Here is a 27,034-nt window from a genome sequence, read left to right as displayed (position 1 = left end):
ATCTGAGAGCTGGGTCAGAAGTAAAACACTTGACCAAAGACTAGAGACCGCAGATATGAGAGTCCTGAGAAAGATTAGAGGCGTGAACAGATGGCATCAATGGCAATATCATATTAAAAATGAGGATATTAGGAAAGAACTTGACATTGTCAGCATCCAGGAATGCGTTAGCAGAGCTAATCTCAGATGGTATGGTCACTTAAATAGAATGGGAGGGGAAAGATTAGCAAAACAAGTGTTCTCTGCCAGGTTGGCAGGAAAACGACCCAGAGGAAGACCAAGATATAGGTGGATTGATACGGTACAAAATGCCTTAGACGATAGAAATATAAGATCTGATAATGTTGGAGTCTTGACAAGTAACAGACTGATTTGGAGGAAAATTGTAGATAGGAAGTTAGTAATGATGTAATTTTTTCATGTAGTACTGTCATATCCTGTACACCCCTTGAGGGTACATGGCAGGAATTTGATGATGATGATGATGATGACAAATACTTGAGTCGAAATATTTAAATGTGCGTGTGTGTGTGAGAGAGAGAGAGAAAAGCAAAGTAAAGGAGAAATAGTGCTCTTTAACTTTGAGAAATTTCCTTTATGAAAAATAGTGTGCTATTTCCCATTAAGAGGATAAACACCCATCATACCTGTAGAAATTTTTTTAACTTGGGTATACTATCGGAGCTTGCTCCACCTTTACCACGAGTTGCCTCAGACTTGAACTACGTTCAGACGCAAACTTGACTGACTTGTCTGTTTTGCTTACTTGGGAAAAAAGGATTAAACCTAGCTTATAAAATTGCTTGGTATCTTTATCCATCATACCTGTCAAGATTAGAGCAGTTTACTCATATCTTTACTGAATAATAGTTCACTAATATCTTTACAGCAAAATTTTACCTTGTCAAGTTTTTCTGTAAGAAAATTTCTTTATTTTCAGGACTTTATTTTCAGGGTTTTCTTCCAAAAGACTATGTTCTGCAAGGGAAGACCTCAGATTCATGGTACTTGATGTAATTTTTATGTTCTTTGTAATGAATAGAGACAGATTTTCCAGACTGGCCAAAATATGAATCATAGGACTGCAGAATCTAGTAAACACCTGAAAAGGCCAAAGGGGGATGCTTGTCTTTGACTGACAGTAGAAAAAAGAAAATTTTGAAGACAAGATGAAAGGCCACCCGAATATATTGGTGCCATCCTCAGAATTTTAGATACACTCAGATACTCCTTTAACATCCTGGTTTACGCTCACGCGTAGACCTACACCTTTTACGGTGTAGGCATTCGGAACCGAAATCCTATGGAATAGGTTGGTTACTCCTTATTCCTGGAGGTATCCTATGTCTGTAGAAGCATGTGTTCAGGGCCGGTTTGCCTGCTTGTGGGAGGAAAAAAACCAGATAAATTGGGGAGAAAAACCCTGCACTCCACGCCCAAGACCGGCTAACTTGGCTATGGCTGAGAAAGATCCTTAGCTCCTCACGTCGGCGACGAGAATCGAACGCAGGACACTCCTTTCCCAGGCATATGGTTGCGGAGCGCGTAACCAATCAGCTAACTGCGCGGCTTCCTTTAACATAAGGGATGAAAATGCAATTTTTTTTCCCGAGAAATCCAGTTTTGTAATTGCTGATTGCTTTTGTTGATAGATTTTTTGAAACAATTAGCTATGAATGTAGGCTCAATGTTGTAATTTCTGTTGTATTAAGAGCTGAGCTGAGCAGAGAGAGAGTGCAGAATGAGTTAAGGACACTTTTAGTGCCACGTTTTGACATCAATAATGGCAAGATTGTGGATGGAGGTAAATGACCTGTATGTGTTTTTCCCTGAAAAAATTGAAAATTGAAGATCTCCTTCAGGTTGAGGAAGAAGTAGAAAATCTAAAAATGGGAAACAAAAAATTTTCCTGTCTTCCTAAAGTAAAATAACAATAACAATGCCCTAGTAATGATAACAATTTTGATCATTCCTGATAAATATTGTTAAATTTATCTAATCATATTCTAAGTTTGTCCCATTGTGGGGAAACAGTGCTTCCTGACTGCTCATAGTTAATTACTTTAAGTATTTGGATTTCAGTATTAATTGATAATTTTTGCCTTATTAATATATTAGTATTGCATTGTTGATTTTTCAGTTATGTGTTTATGTACCTTGCCTGTATTCAAGATACCTATGAAATGTGAGCAAAATTTTATGTTAATAAATTTTTTAAGAATAGTATGCATATTATTAATTAGCTTAAGGCCTTTAGTAGACATACGATGAGATGCCAAGAGAAAAGCAGCTCAAAATACTATAATTATGTTGTGTAAATGAGTTATAATATAGAACAATATGTAGCCTTTACAATTTACACCATTGACTTACAACTGACTGGTTGTAAGTCAGTGGTTCAAACTGAAGGATTGTATTGAAGATGGTTTTATATATAATCAGATGCAGTGGCACACCCAGATGGGGGGGCGGGAGAAGCTAGCCTCCCCCCCTTCCAAAGAAAAAGGGGGAAAAAAACTAGAAAAATTTCCAAAAATCTTTTCCGAATTAAAATTCTTTTTTTTTTAAATTTATGTTGTGTAGCGTCTTCTATTTCTATACTACTTATGAATTAGCTTTCATTGCAGATGCTCAGTCATAGGTCATGTGCGACTCGTAGTAGTGTGTATTCTCAAATCATCTACTCAACTCCCCCTCCCAAGATTAAATCCTGATTGCACTACTGATCAGATGTATAATAAGAGTGCATATTATCTCCACTGTTATTCATTATCTGTATGATAGATTTTGATATGTTATCAAAATCAGAGATATTCAACTGAACTCTTTATATTTATGCAGATGATTTTATTCTCTCAAATAAATACAGCACTATTTAACTAAATAAATAACTATTATAAAAAAATTTGGTTTGAAAATCAGCAAAAAAAAAAAAAAGGCAAAATATGAATAACAGACGCAAACTTGACTTACTTGTCTGTTTGCTTACTTGGGAAAAAAAAGGATTAAACCTAGCTTATAAAATTGCTTGGTATCTTACCAAGCAATTTTATAATTAAATTTGCTTGGAAAATTGCATCCACAATAATCTATAAAACAAAATGTTTCAGTTATTTATGCACAATTTTTAGTGGAGATGAAAAGGAAAATTTTTTAATACATAATAGAATAAGCAAAGCTGGTATGGTGGGAAAAGCCTGTTGAAAAAAATTACGTGGAATAAGAGAGAAGTTTGCCAAAATACTAAACTGGTAAGATGAGTATAGTAAAAAGGTGGTCAATTGCAGAATCATATTAAAAATGAATACCTTAGGAAGACTACTAGACTGGCATGGTTATTTAAACAGAATTGTTGAGAAAAGGTTATTGAGTCGAAGAGGAGTTTTGTATAGGATGGTTGGGAAAGGAGGGGGGGGGACCAGTGGAAGACCAAAATATTGACAAACTTGAAGTTCTGACAAATAATTGTCCAATCTTTAAGAAAATTGTTGATTGACTGCTATTTTTAATAAGGCCTTTAAAGCTCATGACTTGGCCAAACTGGCATTTATAAATATGATTTTAGGACTAGGTTAGTCTTCTACCTAATTATATATTTTTGTTTGTAAATTGTGCATGATCTCCTGACCAGTTTGCCTGGCTGTGGGATGAAAAACCTAAGTTTCTAGGAATACAAACCCTGCCACCTTCATATTAGACCAACTAACTCACCAATTTTAAAAATCCTTGATATTCACATACTAGATGGTATTCAAATCTAGGTCTGTCCAACCCAAGGGGCTTTGTTGAAATCAACTGACCTATGAAAGCTCTTCTGTTTAAAGGTATATCAGGAATTTTATGATGATAAAATTTTTTATATGGAAAATCTTTTCTTGGATGAAACATGCTGTCACATTAAAATACTTAAAACATTTGATCACTGGTTATTTCTCAGAGTGTGTTATAAAATTGAAAGTAAATTATGTTAATTTTGGAATTTTAGGAAGGTTAGATGATGCTATCAGTTTATTTACGGATGCCATACAGAAAAATCCACAGAGTGCTGCTCTCTATGCCAAACGAGCTGGGTAAGTTCTTAGTTTACTGCTATTTGATTAGTATTTTTTCAATGGACATGAAGTTAAAAATGATTTTTATTTTTTATTGTTTTCTAAAAAAATAAATAATCGGCCATGATGATTTTTAGATATGTGTATAAAAAATCTTCATATTTTGTATCAAATTTGAGTTTTAAGTACACAGATATTTAACTATCTCAAATATTAGTATAATGCAAATTTATGTAAAGAAAATAAAAATTATACATCTCATAATAATAATGCAGACTTAATTTTGTAGTACTGTCTTGATATCATAGTACTACATGATTAATTTACTATCAAACTTATTCCCCCCGAGGGTAAATATCATTTGATAATGATAATGGGGATGGATATGACACAAGTTAAATGGATAAGAGCACGGCTACTGGACAGATATCAAAAAGTAGTATATGGAGGGGCAGAATTGAGGTGAAAACCGGTGTGCCATAAGGTTCAGTGCTGAGACTATTGCTGTTTAATTTGTACATAAATGATGTAGGAAATAACCTGAAAGGAAATATTTAGTTGTTTGCTGATGATGCAAAATTAGGTAGAGTAATAGTTAATCAAGGCGATGGAGAGCTTGCAGGATGATTTAAATAGGCTGTCAGTATGTTAATTAACTTCTGCCCAGCCTATTTAAATTGGCTGGGCAGAAGTTAATGGATGTCAGTTCAATGTCAAGAAATGTAAAGTTATGCATTTTGGGGTAAATAGATTACAAGCTGTGTATAACATTGATGACACTGCACTCCAGGAAATAGTTAAACTTAGAGGACATGTTGCTAAGGTTGCTAAATGAGTTTATAAGATTACTTGGCTATTGAAGAACACATTAATATGTCGAGGATGGTCTGAAAAGTTCTTGGCCTATTTTATTTTTCAACATAATCTCCCTTAAGACTAATACATACAGCGATGCTCCAGCATCATTATCCCATCCCTGTAGTGGTTTCTCAGTAAGATTTGCAAAATACCCCTCTACAGCTGCAATCACCTCTGCATTTGAAGAAAAACACTGACCAACGAGGAAGAGTTTTAGTTTTGGGAAGAGATAGAAGTCAGAGAGAGCCAAATCTGGGAAATAGAATGGATGTTCCAACAATTCCTAGTGCAGATCTCTTAATTTTCCCATGCCAAAACACCTTTGTGGGCAGGTGCATTTTCCTGATGAAAGATGATTTTTTTTCTTCTGCAAACCGGGTCTTTTCTCACAAATTTTTTTGTCTATTCTGGTTAAAAGATCGGAATAATATTCCCTGGTTATTGTTTTACCTTTTCAAGATAATTAAGAAACAAAATGCCTTTAGCATCCCAAAACACTGATGCCATGACCTTTCCTGCTGATGGAACTGACTTTGTCTTCTTTGGCACTAAACAACTGGCTTCTGTCCACTGTTTGGATTCTGGTGTGTAATGGTGAATCCAAGTCTCATCCATAGTAATAAATCAATGCACAAAATCAGTTTTATTCTTATTGAAATGCTCCAAGCACCGTTCAGAGATTTTCATGCTTAGTGCGTTTTTGATTTGCTGTGAGCAAGTGCAGCACCCATCATACAAAATATATCCTACACGTTCTTTTAAAATGCCTGTAGTCTCAGTAATTTCACGCACTTTAACTCTCCAGTCATCCAATACTATATCGTGCACTTGATCAATGATTTCTAGTGTTGTTACACTTTTGGACGTCTCCTTCATGCGGATCATCTACAAGGCTGGTATGCCACGTTTAAACCATTTCTTAATTACCGAAAACAAAGGAGAAGAGTGCCCATAAACTTTTATGAACTTCTAATGAATTTCTTTTGCTGTTAAACTTTCTTTTACAAAGAATTTTATAACCGCACAATACTCAATTTTATACATTTCAATGGATACAGACAACACTTTTGCTTCAAACCACTGTACTTCAAAACAAACTACTTTGATAAAATGACTTGCAATTTCACATCGATGCTTAAGACAGATGTACCAACTTAGAAAAAAAAAATCTTGCTGATAGTGTTGCTATCTATGGTCGAGGCCGAGAACTTTTCAGACCACCCTTGTATATGTGTATAATCCAGATGATGACTTTAATATGAAGGTCAAAATGTCAGGAAATTAAAGTAATTATTTATAACACGTAGAGTCCATAATTTGTGTAAAATGGAGGTTGCACCTACACCACTTCAAGTTGTATAGGTGCTTTATCTGTTTTCATTTGAATGCAGCATCTATTTCTATCTAATATTTTTGGGGTCTCCTCACTTTTGCCAAACTTATCATAATTTTCAGCGTTAAATTTTGTGAAAATTTGTTTAAAATGGTCCATTCAAATTTCAGAATTTTTTATTTTTCATCTTCACCACGCAGATTGCTTCTTTTCTTCCATTTTTTAATGGTATAGATTTCTGTTTTTGAAAGTTTTTTTTTTTTTATTGTGCTACTACTAATTTTGTGTTATGATGGATTGGTGCCGATACGTATGTGACAACCAATCTCCAACTGAACACATTAATCTGCCATCCAACCCCCATCTGTTCCAATTTGATACAAGGTTTTTAAAATCTAAATATACTACTGTGTATGCATCTCCCTTATCCAATGCACCTTGTTATGTGTTCAATTGGAGACAACAACTGTGGTACAATACAGTCTTCCTTTATACTAAACATAATCTTCCTTTAGCAAACCCATGCTGTCCATTATGGGTTGGGACAGAAATTTAATTTTGCTCCTCTACATTTAGATGTAATTTTATTTTTTTATACCACATAAATTTAGTAATGTTTTGTTTTATTGTATCTAGTATTGCATTTTTTCCTTTTTCCAAAAATGTTTCTGTGTTTTCAAGACTTAAAGCCCTCATTTAATTTTTTTTTTTTTTCCTTGAAATACATTTTGTGTATTGGATGGATTCTTTTAATATTGAGATATCAAACCTATAAAGGTCTTTTCCTATTGGCAGTTGTTTTTGAATTTAAGCTTTATTTTTGTTGATAGCATTTCATGATCAGAATCCATATATATTTTCTTTATTATTATTAACATCGTCATCGGACCTCTACGGAGTAAAGAAACATTGGGGAGGTCTCACCCTCGCACATACAGCTCATGATACCTTGACTTAAATGTATTACTGTCTGTGCACTAACTGCATTTTCAAGCAATGTATTCCAATTACCCACCACTCTTCATGCAAAAAGCCTACTCCTTGCCCCTTGCTCATACCGTCCTTATACAACTTCCATGGCCTCTTGTTCTCCTCCTGTCTCCAGCCATTCTGTGAAAATTTTCATGGACGTTAATCTGGTAACCCCTTACCAGAAACACACTTAGTGAATTGTCTCTGAACTGTCTCCAACAACTCGCCATTCTTTTGAAAACCAGGTGATCAATCTATGCATAGTAACCCATATGTAGTCTGAGTGTACATCGTGATCATAACATCCTTACTTCTATTACTTCTGCATGTCAGTGTTCCCCTCATCATTGCCATAATTCACAGTACTGTCCTCACAACTTTAGCAAAATGTCCCAGAAATGTCAGCTCCCTCTCTGCCATCGCTCCCCCCCTCCTCCCCCAATCTTTCATCTCTTCCACCTACTCTAAGATATTCCTACACCTTCCATTCTATTCCTCATAGCTTATTCATGTCCTTCCCAGTGTCATTTATATACAAATTAACAACAATGACTCCAAAACAAATCCTTTGAACACACACCAATAGTGACTTTCCTCTTGCGATATCACCCTATACATACCACTTGCCAATACCTATTTGACAGCCAGTCTCCGATTGAACACATCCAACCCCCCCCCCCCCCATCTCTTCCAATTTAATTACAAGAAGGTCTTTGTCATGATTTTAGTAAAGTGACAACTACAAACGTGACGTGTGCTTTTTTTAGACGTTGCAAAATCGGGGTTTTTCACTGCATGCTCTGCCATTTTATTTTGAGATCGTACTGGAAGCACCAGGTTTTGTCACCTGTAATTACTCTCAGAAACGTGCTTATATGCAGAAAGATCAGTCACAACTTGAAGCTGCCACTGCTTCTGTTCATCCATCAAGATCCCAGGTACAAACTTTGCAGAAATCTTTCACATACCCAATTCTTATTAAAATTACCCTGACTGTTTTTTGATTTGCAATTCATCAGCCATTAATCGCATACTTAATTGTATGTCAGAATGTGCTAATTCTTGCACTCTGTTCGTATTTGCATCCATTATTTTTGTTTTTGGCTGCCCACTTCTGAGGTCATCATTCACATCTCCTCGCCCATCTTTGAATCTCATATGCCACTCAAAGAAACTTGATTTTTTCAGAGCATCCACACCATGTGCCACTTTCAACAGCTCCAATATTTCAGTAGCATTTTTGCTAATTTTCACACAAAATTTGATGTTAACACACTGCTCCAAATTTTGATCACATATTTTTATGCTAAAATTTACATGCAGATCTCTATTGTTTTTGCAATAGCCAACTAGCAAATATCTCTATTGGCTTGAGGTTTGCACAAGGATTAGTTAAAACGTACAAAAACAATTACTCATGTGACTCCAACCAAATCACCACATGGGCAACACTACACAGTCGTTCCAGAAATTAAATTGTCACATCTTGTATCAACATAATTTTTAGTTTTTCCATCTGGTGAGGTCCATGTGTATTTGTGACTGTCTCTATAAAAAAATAAAGTGTTACTAATCATTATTCCTGTTTTTTTTTGTTTTTTTTTAATCGGGGACCATCACATCTTTCATTTCTTTCAATAGTCACAAATTTCCCCATTACTCCTGCCATATTCTCAGAATACTTGTCTATTTTTGCATTAATAGTCTCTCATTACTATCACCATATATTTTCAACTGGTATTATCAGTTTCTATTTGTAGATTTGAGAAAAGTTCCTTATATTCATTTTCTCCACGAAAGTAAGCTGCTTCATAAACCTGTATTATCTTAATATGTTTTTGCCTGGAATCTTGGTGAGATAAATCTTGAGAATAGTGAGTTAATTTCTTTTACTTTAAAAAATAATTTTTACAATGATTGTTCCTCCTCTATGTACATCGTCTTTTCTTTGAGTAAAATGTTCCTGCATTTTCGATGTTAACATGTCATTCATCTGTCCAGTGGGTCTCTGACATACCTGTACTCTACTTATAAAGTTTTTTTAATTCTTCTAACAGCTTAAGTTTTGCAGTTTTAAATAATGCTCTGACATTTGATCTCCATTAACCACGTTGCCGTCAATATGGATAAAATACATCACTCCTCTACACTTCATATCCATCATATATATCAATGTAATAACAATGCTATTACAATTTCAATATGCACTTTGCATATTAAAATTATATACATGGCCGGTTGGGTGGTTAAGTGGTCTCTGTGGAAATGTGGCAACTATCCTGAATGTGGTAATATTTAATGCATGCTGTGACTGTTTCATTTTGTTCATAGCAATTATTAGCAAAATACCATAGCTGGCTTATCACTCTTCTGCCACAGAGTCCATTAAAGATAGGACCAGAACCTTGGGAGAGAAGGCAGATTCTCATGGTGGTGGTGGTGGGGGGATCTATAAATGAATTACAATACTGAATATTATTCAGCATCAATCTGTTTCACCCTTCAGGAGAAAAAAAAAATTGCACTACTTTTATGCCAGCAGCATGACACATTATTTTAAATGGTTTCCTGCAACCATGGAAATTTATTCCACTTTTGTTGAAGGCTATAAAATGGCTAATAAACCAAAGTTGACATATGTGGTATGTATTAGATCTGTGAATTTGGATTAAGTGAAATTTGTTAATTTCATCTAATGATTAGTTGTGAATTATTTACTGTGCAGCAAAGTTTTGGGGTAATCTTTTACCTAGTAAAAAGGAAACATTCAAGTTTATTTATTCACAGTATCATTCAAACATGCTGGGCCATATATTGCATTCGTACATCAGTTATTTTTTTGTTTGTTTGAATTTTTGTGTAAAATTTAGCTTTGTGTACTGCTTCAGTTGCACAGAGAATGACAAAAGTAATCTTATTTCAAGCCATAGAAAAAAAAAGATCATTTGCTTTTTAATATATTATGCATCGTAGAAATTAGTTTCTGTGATTGAAGTATATCTAGTGAAATTTTGATTTTATGATTATAGAAGATTGCATATCTACAAAAGCAGCACAAGAAAACAAAGACAATCATTACAGTAATCAGGTTTTTTCATTTGTTACTTAAAATATTCCCTCCCCTTATAATCATTATATCCTCTCATCACTATTGGGGTTTGAAAGCATATACTAGTTTTCTGAATTGCTCTGAGTATTATAAATTTTCCAAAAATGAAGTTTTTTGAAGTGCAGATATTATGTAAAGCTTCACAATACCTTATTCCATTTTTTTAAAATCTCACATGATTTAAAAAAAAAAATGATAATTAAATAAGGATTAAAGGATTAGTAAGGCCTTTCTTGGAAATAAACATCAAATTCCTTTCTTTCTTTCTTTACATGAAGCATATTATTATTATTATTATTATTATTATTATTATTATACAAACACCTGCAGGAGTCAAGACTCATTGAAGTATATTTATTATACCTCATCTTAATGAGGTATAATAAATCATCATCATGAATGGAAGGTTCAGTGTCTGTTTGAGTAGGAAATGATTGCCAGACATACAAAAATATTTTGGGAAAATTTGGAGAAAAGAGCAAAACTAATAATAATAATAATAATGGCAAATACCTGTTGGATTTCTGCCCAGGACATGGACTGGTTATTACTAACACAATGTTACAACATAAGAATGTGCACAAATTCACATGGAGAGAAGAGGCAAGGAAGAAGAAAAGTCTCATTGACTATGTTATTGTTGATAGTGATGTTTTCCCACTGGTGCAGGACACCAGAGTGTACAGCGGATTTGAAATTGGAAGTGATCACCATTTAGTCTTGAGCAGGATAACATTGAATTTCATATTGAAAAGAAGAACGTGTAAGAAAGTTTTAAAGCGAATGAAAGTTGAGCAGCTCTCAGATGTGAACTGTAGACTAAAATACACAAATATTATTCAAGAAAAAATGAAAAAGTTTGGGAACAGGAACCAAACTTTGGAGATTCAGTGGCAAGCCCTGAAGAAAACACTGATTGATTCAGCCAGAGAGGCGTGTGGTGAGATTGCATGCAAGGATAGAAAAATCAGAACTCCATGATGGACACAGGAAGTTAAAGAAGCAGTGAAGGAAAAGAAGAAAGCATATCACAAGCTCCTGACAAATAAGTCAGCTTGTGCTCTTAGAGAATACAGAGACAAATGTAAGAAAGCTAAACACTATTATAAAACTGGCTAAACAAAAATCATGGAAGAACTTTGGCAAGAACATAGAAAATAAATATCAAGAAGGTGGCAAGATATTCTGGAGGTTGTTGAAGAAGTTCAGAAATGGAGGAAAGAGTGCTGTAAAAGGAATTAGAGATAATAAAGGTGACATGAAAATGGGAGAAAAAGATCTTCTTGAAGTATGGAGTAATTACTTTGAAAAATTGCTAAATGAAACAAGCAGTGATGACCACTGTGCTGTCATCACTGCTTGTTTCATTTAGCTTAAATTTAGCCTAAAAAACACTGACCAGGCATGCAGTCAGGAAGCCATACTTGAAGTAGAAAAAGCCATCAAAAGCCTGAAATGTGGAAAGGCCGCAGTAGTAGATGATATTCGACCAGAAATGCTCACGTATGGAGGTATAAAAGTCTTATAGTGGCTGCACTGCATAGTTCATAGGCCTGGACAGAGGGACGAATTCCAGATGATTGAGGTAGTGCTCTCAAAGTACCCATATAAAAATTGAAATAAAACTGAATGTGAGAATTATAGAGGCATTTCATTACTGAGTGTTCCTAGTAAGATATATGCAAATATACTTGAGAAATGGTTGAGAAGGATTGTGGAAGAGAAGCTTGGTGAAGAACAAGCTGGATTCAGGCCAAATAGAGGATGTCAGGATCAGATTTTCACTTTACGAAAAATAGTTGAGAAATCATGGGAATATCTGTATTTAAGTTTAGTAGAACTGGAAAAGGCATATGACAAGGTGCCAAGAGAAAAGCTATTCAAAACGCTACAGTTATATGGTGTTAATGGGGCATTATATCAAGCAGTACTTAGTCTTTATTTGAGTTGTAAGTCAGCAGTTAGAACTGAAGGAAGAACAGGAAGATGGTTTAATGTTAATTCTGTTGTCAGACAATGATGTACATTATCCCCTCTATTATTCATTGTCTACATGGATCACATTATGAGGGAAAGTAGTATTAAACCTAATATCAAAAATGGGAAAGTTAATGTCAGCTCTTTGCATTATGCAGATGATGTTATAAATAAATCCATTAAAAGTCTGCAAGATTCCCTGACTAAGTTGAATAAATGTTGTAATAGATATGGTATGATGGTCAGCAATAACAAGTCAAAGACAATGAAAATAAGCAGAAGCAATGAAAATATTAACTGCATTGTGAATAAAGAACCTATAGAACAAGTAAAACATTTCAGCTACTTAGGCACAATTTTTAGTTAAAATGGTAAATTAAATATGGAAATAGACAACGGAATCAACAAATCTGGTATGGTAGGAAGTCAACTGAATAAATTTATATGGAATAAGAGAGAAATTAGCCAAAACACTAAATTAGCTGTATACAGGACAGTGTTCAAACCAATTTTAAGTTATGGATCTGAGAGCTGGGTTAGAAGTAAAACATTTGACCAAAGACTAGAGACTGCAGATATGAGAGTCCTTAGAAAGATTAGGGGCATGAACAGATGGCATCATTGACAATATCATATTAAAAATGAGGATATTAGGAAAGAACTTGATATTGTCAGTATCCAGAATGCATTAGCGGAGTTAATCTCAGGTGGTATGGTCATTTTAGCAGAATGGAAAAGGAAAGATTAGCAAAACAAGTGTTCTCTGCCAGGTTGGCAGGAAAAAAACCCAGAGGAAGACCAAGGTATAGGTGGATTGATACAGTAAAAGCTTTTGAAGACCAAAATATAAGACCTGATAATATTGTAGTCTTGACAGGTAACAGACTGATTTGGAGGAAAATTGTAGATAGGAAGTTAGTAATGATGTAAATTTTTCATGTAGTACTATCATATCCTGTACACCCCCTTGAGGGTATATATATATCAGGAATTTGATGATGATGTTTGCACACTCACCATCTCATTTGGCAATAAATTCCACTCACCAACCACTCTGCATGCAGAAAAGTTATGCTGCACTCTCTTATGCACCACGCCTTTATACAACTTTTAAGAATGATCTCTTGTCTCTATCCCCTTCCTTCCTTCAACCCTTTGAAAATATCCTCGGTATCTATTTGATAAGCATCCCTTAGCAATTTATGTCTCAATCATATCTTCCTTCTTCTGCTTATTGACTAGCATCTATAATTTACGTTCTCTCAACCTGTCTTCATAGTCAGTATTCCACAATCCTGATATTGCTTTTTTCGATTTTCCTCTGAACTTTTTCCACATCTTGCTTCTCACCTAGGAATGCAAGTGAACAAATCGATGTACAGTAGTCCCACTCCCAATCATTTCCAGATTATAATAATAGATCAGATGGTATCTATAGTACACCTTAAAAAAAAAAAAAAAAGAAAAAAAAGAAACGTTTTGTGAAACTTGAGATTTGTAAGATGGATTTCATTTGAATGGTTTTGTTGTCAGGTGTGCTTGGAAAAACTTTGATGAAAGAGTGAATGGGAATTGTCAGGGAAAAGATATGTCAGTGGTTGAATGCAAGCGTGAATTTGTGTGTGTGTGTGTGTGTGTGTGTGTGTGTGTGTGTGTGTGTGTGTGTGTGTGTGTGTGTGTGTGTGTGTGTGTGTGTGTGAGATAGAGAAAGAGAATTATGGCTTCTTAAAGTTATTCATAGGAAATGCAAGGCTAGTTTTGTCAAGAAAGAAAGTGTATGTTGTTTATACCATACTATGCAAACAGAGATGAAAAACTTGTTGAGAAATAACTCAACTACTGTTTGAACTAGACAAGTTACCTAACACTGGTCAGCCTAATGATCAATTTGTATGCATATATACACTAATGCCAGAAGCATTAGAACATAGGTGAGGCATTCTTAGCATTGGTTGATGTAGTTTGACCCAAAATTATTGGCATTAGTGAGGCCTGGCTGACAAAGGAGGTTATCGCCACTGGAATTGATTGTAACAAATTTAGTGTATTTAGGAAGACAGATAAGAGAGGAAGGGTTCTTTTTGGCAGAAGACTAAAATCAAATAAGAGTAGAAATTTCTAATGGTAGAGGTAGTGTGAATAATACAGGCAGTGAGCTTGAGGTTATTTTGGTGTCAGATAAAAATTAACCAGACAGAGTACACAGTTAGGTGCTGCTGCTGTAGATCTGGATCATCTAAAGAGGATTGTGAACTGCATAGGCAGATAAATCTTATGAATACAAAATACTGTCATTATGGTTGGTTTCAATTATGGGATTATAGACTGGAGGGAGGAGAAGGTATCCAAATCAAGGAGGAGAGGAAATCTGGATTATACTCAGGAATAACTACCTTAGCAGCATATGATGAAAGAGATTCTGGTATAAGAACATTGGATCTGGTAATAGTCTGAAAATCTTCATAAATGGGTTGACCGTTATGACTCCAGTTGGTGAGAGCAATTATGTGTTGACCTGAGAAGTGACAATGCATATGAGAACTCTGACTAAGAAGGAGGGTATATGTGGAATTTTAAGACAGAATGATGATACTGAGAAGTCAACTTGAAATAGTGCTTGAAATGAGAAACTGCATGGTAGAGGAAGAATGAGTTAGGTAGTAAAACTCACATGGAGTGAAATTGATGAATAATGCTTTAAAGCAACAGCTGCATAATAAAAATGTGGACTCAACTTCATGAAAAGTTATGTCAAGATCAGGGAGCATTACAAAGAGACAGCCATAAGAGTTATGATGATGATAAGAAAGGTCAAATCAGATTAAATAGAAGTTAACCAAACAATGTAAATGGAAATCAAGAGAATATTATTGCTGTATAATAAAAGGAAGAATAAATTCTTAGTAAATACAGATGACAGATCTACTAGAATAAGAGAAATAACCATGTTGTTAACTATTCATGCCAGTAAGATCTGGACTGGCTCTGAATATCGGGAAAGTGGTTAAAAAATAGAAGTAGAGAGATTGAGAAATTAAAGCTATTACCAGAGCTTAATTTGAATACAGCATTTGGATTGGATAGTCAGCACTTGGTTCTGTGCAAGAGAGCCATGCCCTAACCTGTTTGTTTAGCTCTAGTCTCAACATATGCATGATTCTCATTAAGTGGAAGGAGACCAAGATAATTCTAATATTCAAGGGTGCATGTAGGACTGATGCAGCAAATTATAGTTCATTTGGTCTTTAAGTGTGGTCATCAAAGTTTTGAAGAGGCAAATTAGAAATTACATCCAGAGTTGCATAGACAGTATTGGAATTTTCTATATAGAACAGCATGGGTTTGTTAAAGGCAGGTCCTGCTTCAGTAATCTGCTCATGTTCTCTAAAAGTGATAGCAGAGTTAAATCAGGAGAATTGGTATAGTATAATACTTTTGGATTTTTCCAAGAATTCTACATGTGAGGTTATACAAACTCAAAAAGGGGTGAGTTTGCAAAGTGCATTTTCTGACAAAGTGAACAAAAAGTATCACAATGAGTTGTGAGGATGCTTACAGTCTGGGAATGAAAGTGACCATTTACCGCAGGTTCTGTACTCAGGCCATTGTTATTTAGCTTATATTAATAATATTGGGCTGGACTAGAGGAAGATATCTAGTTATTTGCTGATAATGCTAAAGTATTGTGAGTAATAAGGGGCATATAATACAGAATAATTCTTGCAGGCTGACTTGAACTTACTAATTTGTGGGTAACTGTTAATGAGTATTAATTTTTCTGAATATGGGCTAATGACATAAACCTTACATCAGATAACTGTTGAAGAGACTTGTAAGCAAAAGGAAGTTATTCTCACACTTGACAAGACTTTGATAAGACCACATCTGGATTATTATATGCAGATATGCCAATATCTGCATATTGGCACATGACAGAGTGAAGGCATGTGGTCCTGATTACACATTCCAAGATGTAACTTATCTTAGCATGCAGAAAGACTACTCTTACTGGTAGATATATTTACTAAGTATCTCATCCCCCCCCCCCCGCATGCGTGCGCGCACACACACACCTAAATAGTGTGGCATTATTAATCTCATCTCAGTTCCTGGTGTGTACTGGGTTTCTTGTTCCTGCAAGAGTTGCCCTACTACAGACAGCAGAATGTTAGATCATTCAAGATCTGCTTGGAAGAACAAAAAGCACATCTATAATCATGGCTAAAGACAGGTCTAGCTTTGGACATCATACAAGAATCAAATGGGTAAAAAACTACTATTCTTTATCAGAGCAAGCTCAAATGCGAGATTCTGTTTCTAAAATCTATAGCTATCCTTAAAAACCAACTGAATTTACATAAATATCAATGTGTTAAACTTCTTAGGCTTTCTACTAACTCCCATAGAGGATGCCTTCCTTAGTCTACTGAGGTTCACTTTACTTGTGTATTTTAAATCTATATTGTCCTCTCTGTTGATGTTTCTCTGCAGACAAAATACTGCAAGCATTATTTATACATACTGTTTTTTCATTCTTTGTGCTGTTTTCATTTCATTAGATGTGAACTCAGTTAGTGGGAACTGAAGAGTTAGTTCTGCCTAATCCATTTGGGTAGTAAAAGGCATTAGAGAATTTAGTTACTTTACTTTTTATTTATTTATAATTATATAATAATTATGTCTCTCACCCCAAGTCTTCTATTACATATTAGACTCAATTAACCTATTGTGTAGGTAGCTGTATCTCAACAGCATGCACTGTTTTGATATGTTTTCTGTCTTGTACCTTAATACATGTTATTGTATCCCAGATGGGATTTGATACTTAGGTCTATTTAACAAAATATATTACACCTAATGACTGCACTTATAAAGGCACTAGTTATAAAATTTTAAATCTAATGAACTAATAATTTAAAATTTTCCACAAAAAAATAGTACAAAACATACATCAGATAATACAGGTTGGTTATTAAATGATACAAATATATGATGGATGTTTTAAGAAGAATTAAGATGCTTATATGAAATAGAAAAAAAAAAGTTAAGTAGTAGAAACAGAATAGTACAGTATAAAAACAAAAACTGGAAATGATAAAATTAACACAGTCTTGTATATATAGCTAGTTTGGCATTTTGATTAATTTTCCTTATTCCATATATTGTAGACACTGGCTATATTGAATTTAGGGGGGGGGGGTGGGATTGATCCTACTCTTTTCCTATGAAACAAGGAAATAGCAAGAAGGGAAAATAAAGGAAATTGCATGAAATACCAGTATCATCACTAACATCTTAATTGTTCCATGAGTTGGCTCAGTGTTCTGTTATACTTGAAAGACCCTTTGCCTTTCATTATAGTGTTATAAAATTGATCATGATGCTTTGGTTTCATCAGACAACATGGTCTTTAATTTATTAGTTGAGGACTCTGTATCTGCAGCTAAAATAATTAGTGAAGCCTTCATTATAAAATAATGAAACCTTTCTAGACTGTATCTTAAATATCTTATTCTTTTTATGCTGTTGCATTGAATTTTATTTTGTGGTTAATAATTCAATTTCTAATTAATTAGCAGAAATTAATTTCTGCTAATTTCACAACCAAACATAAAGGAGGTTGAAACTAATTTTGATATAATTTTGATTTTCCATTGTCCATAAGTTTTCTTAGTATTAATCCAGAACATTCATTCATTCTATTTAGAAAGAAAGAAATATCATATTTATTTTTAGTAACAGTATAAAATCTGAAACTGCTATGGGAGGAGGGATTTTGCATATTATCAAAATTCCAAAAATATTTCCGCTAGAATTAAGTTTTAAGCCCTTTCGGAGTAATAAATATTGTACATGCATTTGTAGGATGCTTTTGTTGTGTTCTATATGCAGAATTAACTTTTTGCAGAATATATCTGAAATTAGAGAAACCAAATGCTGCCATCAGAGACTGTGACAAAGCTCTTTTTCTTAATCCTGACCAGCCATTGGCCTATAAAAATAGAGGCAGAGCACATAGGTAAATATACTTATGATATGCTAGTTCAGTTGTTGGTAATTTGTTTGTTTAAATTTTATTGTATATTTGTATTAATAAAATATTTCATATTTAAGTTTAATTCATCTACAGCTATTTGCATTTGGTGGTGTTATTGCTGTAAATTGCAAACTAGGAGTCTTTCTCTTTCCTTTACCTTCTATGGTTTTCTGCAAACTATTCTGGTTACCTCTGCTTAGGACCAAATTTTTAATTTGTATTTTAAGCAGCGACTTGTTTTATCATAATACTATCATTATGTATGTCTGTACACGAATGCTAAGAGTGTCAGAACTACAAGGATAGCGTTTATTTCCTTGGTGAATATGTGGGGACCTCAGATTGTATACATTAATGTGACCTGGTTAACGGTGCAGACATTAACTGATATTGAATATTGTTAAGGGTACAGTATTTTTAGGAAGGATAGACAGGATAGGAGAAGGGGGGGGGGTGTAGCTTCTAATGATATGGGATGATTTTAATTTATTTAGAGTTGAGACCTATGATTGCATTTCTTGTAACAGTTTTCCATGTGGCAGTGAGTTTGAAGCCATCTGGTATGAGATGTAGTCTAACAAGATAAATAATGGTGATGGGTGTGAAATGAGTAATCATAATGGAGGAATTTAATTAACATTGATTGCATAGCATTGAAATCTCACAAGAAGAATGAAACTGAATTTATTAAACTGTTGCAAGACAACTTTCTCAAGCAGTATGTAACAGAAGGAACTAGAGTTCAGAGAATATTAGATCTGATTATTGTGTTGAGGATGGGGGGGGGGGATTTTAGTTCAAGACATATTATTCTACCTTCAGGTTAGTAACAGTGATCATACAGTACTCACTCAAGAGTGGCCAAGTTTATGAATGTTCTATTCAGAAAAGTTACATACTGAACTACAAAGCAGGAAATTATGATCAACTCAGGAATATACTGGGTTCTGCATCATAGAATCAGTTGTTGGATGTCAAGGATATTGACAGTGCATGGGAAGTATTTAAAAAATATTTAAATGATGCAATATCAGAATGTGTCCTACAGTTCAAAGAATAACTAGGATATGAGTGAAATGTGTAATCTAATTAAGCAAGAGATTCTTAAGAAAAAGATGATGTAGAAGGAATACCATCTGCATAAAGGTAATTTCAATTATGAAAATTATAAGGTACAGGCCAGAAGAGGTCAGACTTTGCATACTCAGACTAAGTCTGAGTATGCAAAGAAACTGGCTCTGCAAGTTAAAAACAACCTAAAGTTAGATTTTCATTCAAGGTTTAAAAATGGGTACAGCTGTTTATATAGGATGTGGTAAGTCCAGTGGGGGGGGGGGGGAAGAGAGTTAGCCAGCTATTTTTACACAATTTGTAGCATGAAGCATCAGTGTCATCTACTATACACTATCTACCAATAATTGTCCAGGCATCCCTGTTATGAAACATTCTAGGATTTATTCAAAACCGACTTTTGAAAAAAACAGTTTTGGAATTTTTACAAAAAGAAAAAAAAAATATATATATATATATATAATTAAAATAGTAAAAAAAATTTATACTTATTTTAAAATTTTTCAGTTTATTTAATATTTATGGAACTACAAAAATATAACAAAATAAAATATACTCCATACAAAACCAAATATAAAATAACTAAAAACAGTACAAAATATAAATTATAAATTTTTATTTCATTTAGTATTTTTCTTCAGGAAATATTTCAAAAAACATAAAATGTCCACTGAATAATTACTTAATCTTGTTCTTATTCTAGATAAATAAATAAATTAATTAATGGCTACTGAACTTGGTTTTATCGTTTTCAGGGCATCAAATAATAAATCTAAATTCTTTGTTCTTTTATTGGTTGCCTCAAATACTGATAATTCGACCTTCAGTGTCTTCGGATGTGATATTATTTCTTCAGGTTCCTCAAGAAATCTCTGAATCAATTTTTCCATGGCTTCTTTTCGAGCATTGCCCTGATTAATAGTTTCTCTGTCTCCGATATATTCATCATAGAATCTGTTTCCATACAACAATTTGGATATATTCTAGACAACATTTTTCCTGATAACTTAATAATATTGATTTTTTTAGCTAGTGGAAATACACTAGATTTCTTTGTTGAAATGTTTTGTGGATTTTGCAAATATAGCAAAAGGGTTACCAATCCAACCTGTCTTCTTTCTTGAATTTGTACTTCTAAAGCATTTAATAATTTGGAACTAATTTCAGTCTTTAAATTTTTTAGTTCTAATCTAATCCTGTGGCCTCCTCTTTAAGAGGGTTACAGCTGATGGACAGTCTGCTTCCATGCCTCTCTATCTCTTGCTTCTTTTAAGATTCTTGCCCGTCCAATTTTTGATGTTGCCTTCCCCTTCCCCTCCACCATCCCCTGCAATACTATTCTGGGAAGCTCTCCAGAAGAACCCCTCATCAAATGTCCTGCAAATGCTATTTTCCTTCTTTGGATACTAGCCATATAGTCTCTCTTCATTTTGAATCTTTTAAGAACCTCTTCATTGCCCACGCTTTCAGTCCAGCTGATACGATCCATTTTTCTCAAGCACCACATTTCAAATGCATTCAGTCGGTCACTTATTTATATCCTAATTGATCGTCCAGGACTCGCATCTATATGTCCCCATGCTCTAGATTATTGTCTTGAGGATTCTTACTTTCAACTGTTTGTTCAGATTTCTATTTCCTAATATGTCGTATATTTGGAAAAATGCTGCTTTTGCTTTTTTAATTCTGTTCTTAATTTCATAATTAGATCTATTGTTTGTCTTCTGTTATCCAACTCCCCAAGGTATTCAAAACTTTTTTACATTTTCTATTCTTTTTCCATTCAAAGTGATTTCCATCCCATCATTTCCTTTCCTTGAAATTTTCACCACTTTTGTCTTCTGAATGTTTATCTTCATTTTATATCTCTCATTTCCAACCCTGTTCAGTCTGTTCAAAATTCTTTTCAAGCCTTCCTCTGTTTTGCTCATGAGTACAATGTCATCTGCATATCTTATATTATTTATCAGATGTCCGTTTATCTTTATTCCATCTTTCAGATCTTCCAAGGATCCATTCAGTATCCTCTCCTTCAAATCTGACCCTGGCTTCTTGAGTTTTGTATATTCTGAACAAAATTCTAATAATATTTTTATCTAAGCATAAAAAACTTATTTTTTAATACTGACCATATACAAATATTTTAACATTCTTCCTACCAGTTTCGCTAGCAAACTGTCTAGCTTTTTCAAGGCGTTGACAGAAAAGTATAAAAAATACTAGTAAATGCTAATTGAAGGGAACATTTAAAACATTGTAAACACTCTAGTAGCTAAGGTTTCATGTTCATGTGACAGAGACCGAGTGGACTTATTGTTCTTAATCATTATCACGCATGCATGTTTGTTGTAAACGCATAATGTGATTACTAGTTAGCTGTAGTTCAGATGGATTTAGAGAGAGGATGAGGTTTTTCCATGAACTGTTAAGAATAGTACCTTGGTTTCTGTTGAGGTTTCTGCCAGTTTTTAACACTACTGCGGCTTCCTTGAATAAACGATGTCTATAATCGTTGTTTAGAGTGGCAAAATAGCTCCATGCCATATTTAGATGACGATTATTGATTTTATGCTTAACTTTCAAACGACCAAATATGTTTAATTTGAATATTTTTATCTATTCCTATTTTATGCAAAATATCAAATAAAACAGAGTGATTAACGTTATTGAAAGCTTTTTCATAGTCCACAAAGCATAGATATCGATACAAAATTAATAACGGAAAAAACTCGCGTACAAAGATTATTTAATAGTATAATTTTTGCCTGTATGTCACAGGCATCTTCAGTATATTAAGCTCAAATTAAATAATAACTGACAATTCCAAAAAGCACCACCTAAGCAGCTGGTGTAAGATAACTAAAAAGGTCAATAACTTTCCTAAAAATAAAATAATAATAAAAAAAAATTAATACAATAAAAAGTTAGGAAAGATTAGCTGATTTGTAAAGTACTATCTCCCATAAAGGGGATAGACGTAAGCCATCGGATCTGTTTAAGTTAGGAGAATGAAGTAGAGCTTCACATGTTTCTTTATAAAGGCGTTCCATGAGAAACTGACTTTTGTGAAGAACTCTTGTCTTTCTCCAGTGAACTCTGTGTCTAGTGAAGATGGCATGTTCTGCAAGTCCAGACTTTTCAGGTTTAAAGTATTCAATATAGGATTGGTGTTCTTCTAGCTGAATAGACGCAGATCTTCCCGTTTGTCCGAAATAAGATAATCCACAAGAGCACGGAATCTGGTAGACACCTGGATGATTAAGATGTGGAAGCTTGTCCTTAGGAGAAGTGAGAAAGGTGGAGATTTTTCTAAATGGTCAAAAGGCAACAAAAATATTCAGTACTTTTAAAACTTTTGTTATACGTTCACTGATGCCTTGTACATAAGGGATAGTAATGTGTGTTATTTCTTCTGTGTTTGAAGAGGAAGACATATTAAAACTACTCAAAAGTTCTTTTAATGAAGCAATTCTTATAACCATTAGATAGAAAGGAAGAAGTTATGTATTGTAGTTCTTTCTGTAAAAGATAGTCTGAAGAACAAAAGGAGTGGGCCCAATGAACCAGTGTTTTAATAGTTCCTGCCTTTTGACTGGGATGGTGATGAGATTCCGCATGGATATAATGGCCTGTATGAGTCTTCTTTCTATAAACTGAGAAATGTAGGTTACCATCTGGTTGTGCGAAGAATTAGAAGATCTAAAAAGGCTAACTGCTTATTTGATTCTACTTCTAGGGTAAACTTGATCCTAGAATGAAATGCGTTTAACTTAGTGAGAAATTGTTGAAGTTCATCCGAAGAGCCATTCCATACAGCAAAAATGTCATCGACATATCTGAACCAATGAGTGGTTCAGATATGTCGATGTTGTCAAAGATATGTTGTTCAAACGTTCCATAAAGAAATTGGAGATAGCAGGAGAAAGAGGATTACCCATTGCTGTTCCTTCGATTTGTTAATACAACTTATTTTTAAAGGAAAAATAACCAGAATTTATTACAAAATCAAATACGTTTACAATGTCTAAAGGAAATTCCTGTTGTAGTGATTCAATACTTTCCGAAAGAGGCACATTTGTAAATATTGAATTACTACAACAGGAATTTCCTTCAGAGACATTATTTTTTAATAATGTCTTTAAATAATTAATTATTTAATTATTAATTAAATAATTAATTATTTTTACATATTAATTCTAGTATCTAAATCCAGTTTTTTAAATTTAAAAACCGATTTTCGAATTTTACAAATTTATCCAAAAAACTGGTTTTTAAACCCAGTTTTTAAAAACCAGTGCACAGATAGTAGGTGGTAGTATTCCATCATAGCAGTTGAATACAGGTGGTAAGGCAACATGGCATGAACTCAGTGACTTCGAGAGAGAGGGGGTGTCATCATGGGCTGTCACATTGGTGGCATGTCCATACGTGCCATTGCTGCTTAACTGGAACATCCAAAATCAATGGTTTGCGATGAGATCAACAAATGGAGATATTTCTGACATCACTAGTTCAGGAAAACACCCAGGGCAGCTGCTAAAAATGACTGACAGAGACAGGAGGGTATTAAAATGGGTGGTACACAAAAACCGGCTACAATCAGCACAGACCATCCGTGATGAGTTACAGAGCGCCAGTAACCCCATGGTGAGCACTAATACTGTACAAAAAGAACTCCATTTACTGGTTTTCTATGGTAGAGCAGTGGCACACACAAGCTGAACATCACAACAACAAAAAAGGGGGGATTCATATAGTCTGGTGCAAAGAGCATGTAAGCTGAACAATTGACCAGTGGAAAACAGTACTCTTGAGCAATGAATCAAAGTTCAACTGTTTCCAGTCTGATGGCAGGGTGTGGAGGCTTGTTACCACAGTGTGTTGTACCCACAGTAAAGTTTAGTGGAGGAGTAATAGTGTGTGGCGAATTCAGCTAGTTTGGAGTGGGACTACTGGTCGTTGTCCATGGTTCCACGAAGACAGCTCAGTACCTTGATATTTTGGATAATGAAGTACTGCCTACACTGGAATTTTTATGGAATGGACCTGTGTTACTATCAAGACGACAATGCCCTGTGACACTAAACTGCAGTTGTTATGGAATGGTATGAAGAGATGGGTATTAAACAACTACCCTGGCCTGTGCAGAGTCCTAACCTCAACCCAGTCGAACACCTGTGGGATGAATTGAAGTGGCAATTGACGTCCAGAGCAGCACATCCTCGATCTGTCACTGAATTCTGTGCTGCTTTGATGGAGGAATGAAGACAAACTTCACCTGATGTCTGCCACACATTGGTGGATAGCCTTCCTCAAAGGATGCAGAAAGTGATTGATCTAAGCCAAAGGTGGACATACCCAATATTAGGGTTTGCCTGCTGGTATCAGTTGTAAATTGCTAGTGTCCAGACAGTTATTCGTAGTGTAGGTCTTGGGGGGGAATTAGGTTTGTGGATTTTAGGTAAACCATATATTGATTGGGGGGGGGGGGAACCAAAGGATTTGAGTATTTTTTGTAATGTCCAACAGCCAGGAAGATATGTTTTTAAGTACCGTATATTATCGTGTATAATGTGAAAAATTTATGGTAAAAAATACTAATCTTATTATGCTTCCACACACAATATATACTACCTAATGCCTATGCAACCAAATCTACTTGACCCACTCGCATTCGGTGACCGAGCGAGCATCATATCTGCGCATAAAGCTATTTACATTATTGGCTTTATGCGCAGATACGATGCGTGCTCGGTTGCCGAATGATAGAACACAGTGAGATAGATAGATAGAGCACAGGTAGATATATCGGTTTAACCACAGTTCATTTTAAATATTATTCGTTAAACAAACCTAGCCTGAAAATGAGCCAACAGAAATGTAAACGTTCATCTTTTGAAGCAGGATTTAAAATGCATGTCATGCAGTTTGCAGAAGAACTTAATAACAGTGTTGCTATGAGAGAATTTGGTGTAGCAGAGAGTAATATTAGACTTTGGCATAAGCAAAAAGACAGTCTTGAAAAAATCTCCAAAACGAAATGTGCCCGTCGTGGAGATGTAGCATCCTTTCCAGAACTCGAAGAAGAGCTAAATGAATGGATTTTCACGCAACGACAAGATGGCATTATAGTAACAAGAAATGCAATTCGTTTTCGAGCTCTACAACTCAAGAATGGTAAATTCAAGGACACACCAGGTATTTCATCTTTTCTTGCTTCGCCTGGGTGGTGCAACAGATTTATGGAACGCAAAGCATTAACATTACGACACCAAACAAAAATTGCGCAGAAGTTACCAAAGCAGCTTGAAGAAAAAGTGCAGTCCTTCCATAAATTTATCATAAAATTATGGAAGTGTCACGGATATGAACTTTCTCAAATTGGCAATATGGATGAGACGCCCATGTACTTTGATATGCCTGGGATTCGAAGAGTAAACTCGGTTGGTGAAAAGGATGTCTTCATAAAAACAACCGGACATGAAAAAACGCATTTTACCGTTGTTCTAGTATGCAGCAGATGGAACCAAATTAAAGCCGACAGTGATATTTAAAAGGAAGAAAATTCCGAAGCATATGAAATTTCCACCGGTGTAATTGTTCACGCCAATCAGAAAGGTTGGATGGACAAAGAGGTGTACAATTGTAGCTGGATCAAGTATGGAACATACGTCCAGATAGCTTGTTACAACAAAGCATGCTAGTCTGGGATATGTTCCGGGTGTTTAACGGAGGCAAGCAAAGAGAAAGCACGTGAACTATGTACAGACCTAGCAGTCATACCGGGTAGTCTAACTTACGTGAAAAATGGAGAGAATGGATGTCATCTGGTTTGGTGAAGATGACAAAGGGTGGGAATTTTCAGAAGCCTGAGATCACCCTAGTCACCTGCTAGGTTAAAGAAGCATGGGATTCAATATCATCTGAAATGATTCAACGCTCATTTCTTAAATGTGGAATAAGTAATTCGATGGATGGATCCGAAGATCACGTCATATACGAAAGCGAGGATGACGCACAACAAAATGGAGAGCATGAAGACGATGACGACAACTGCTACACTGATAATGCAATCCCTACAGATGAATTTATAAACGAAATGTTTGACGACTCAAAAGATGAAAAGAATTTAAAGGATTTTGACATTTTGTTTTAAAATAAATATTTCTTTCGTTAATTCATATTGTATTATTTATAATGTTATTGAACAAGATTAACAGATCACATTATACGTGGACATGGCATTTTAGGGCTAGTTTTGAAACAAAATTTTTAGTTCGCATTATACATGGATCATATTATACTCAATAATATATGATAAGTTTTTTAATTTTTTAACATGCGTTTTTGTGGGATCATGATCTGGTGGGATGTTGGTAGTGCTGTCTTAGAATATAATATCCATTTTTTGATTATATTCCATTGCATTAAGGACAACTGTAGTATTACCCTATCTGCTCTGGTGATAGCAATACTTTGATCTTTCTGTAACTTTCTGAAAGCAGCAAGTTGACCAGAAGATAAATTACTTTTTGGAGGTGACGACTGGAAGAGGAGTTTATCTTCTGACATCTTAGATTTCTTTTTGCTTGTCATTCAATTCTGGTTATTTTTCCTGGAAGAAC

The 27,034-nt window shown here is 34.6% G+C and overlaps 1 protein-coding gene across 1 annotated transcript in view; it reads left to right on the top strand.

The window, feature by feature from the left end:
• Positions 1 to 27,034, top strand: part of LOC150100283 (hsc70-interacting protein-like) — a 192,199-nt gene that overhangs the window by 96,132 nt on the left and 69,033 nt on the right. Inside the window, exons 7-8 of the mRNA XM_090402327.1 lie at positions 3,986 to 4,070; positions 18,210 to 18,320. Coding sequence (XP_090258453.1) covers positions 3,986 to 4,070; positions 18,210 to 18,320 — 196 coding nt within the window. The remainder of the gene's footprint in view (positions 1 to 3,985; positions 4,071 to 18,209; positions 18,321 to 27,034) is intronic.

This window comes from Typopeltis vanoorti, chromosome 13 (genome assembly GCF_054136105.1).
Source record: "Typopeltis vanoorti isolate ZY-2024b chromosome 13, IOZ_Tvanoo_1.0, whole genome shotgun sequence".
Lineage (NCBI taxonomy): Eukaryota > Metazoa > Arthropoda > Arachnida > Uropygi > Thelyphonidae > Typopeltis > Typopeltis vanoorti.
Note: the sequence above shows the minus strand (reverse complement) of the source record. Positions and strands in the feature narration are given on the sequence as shown.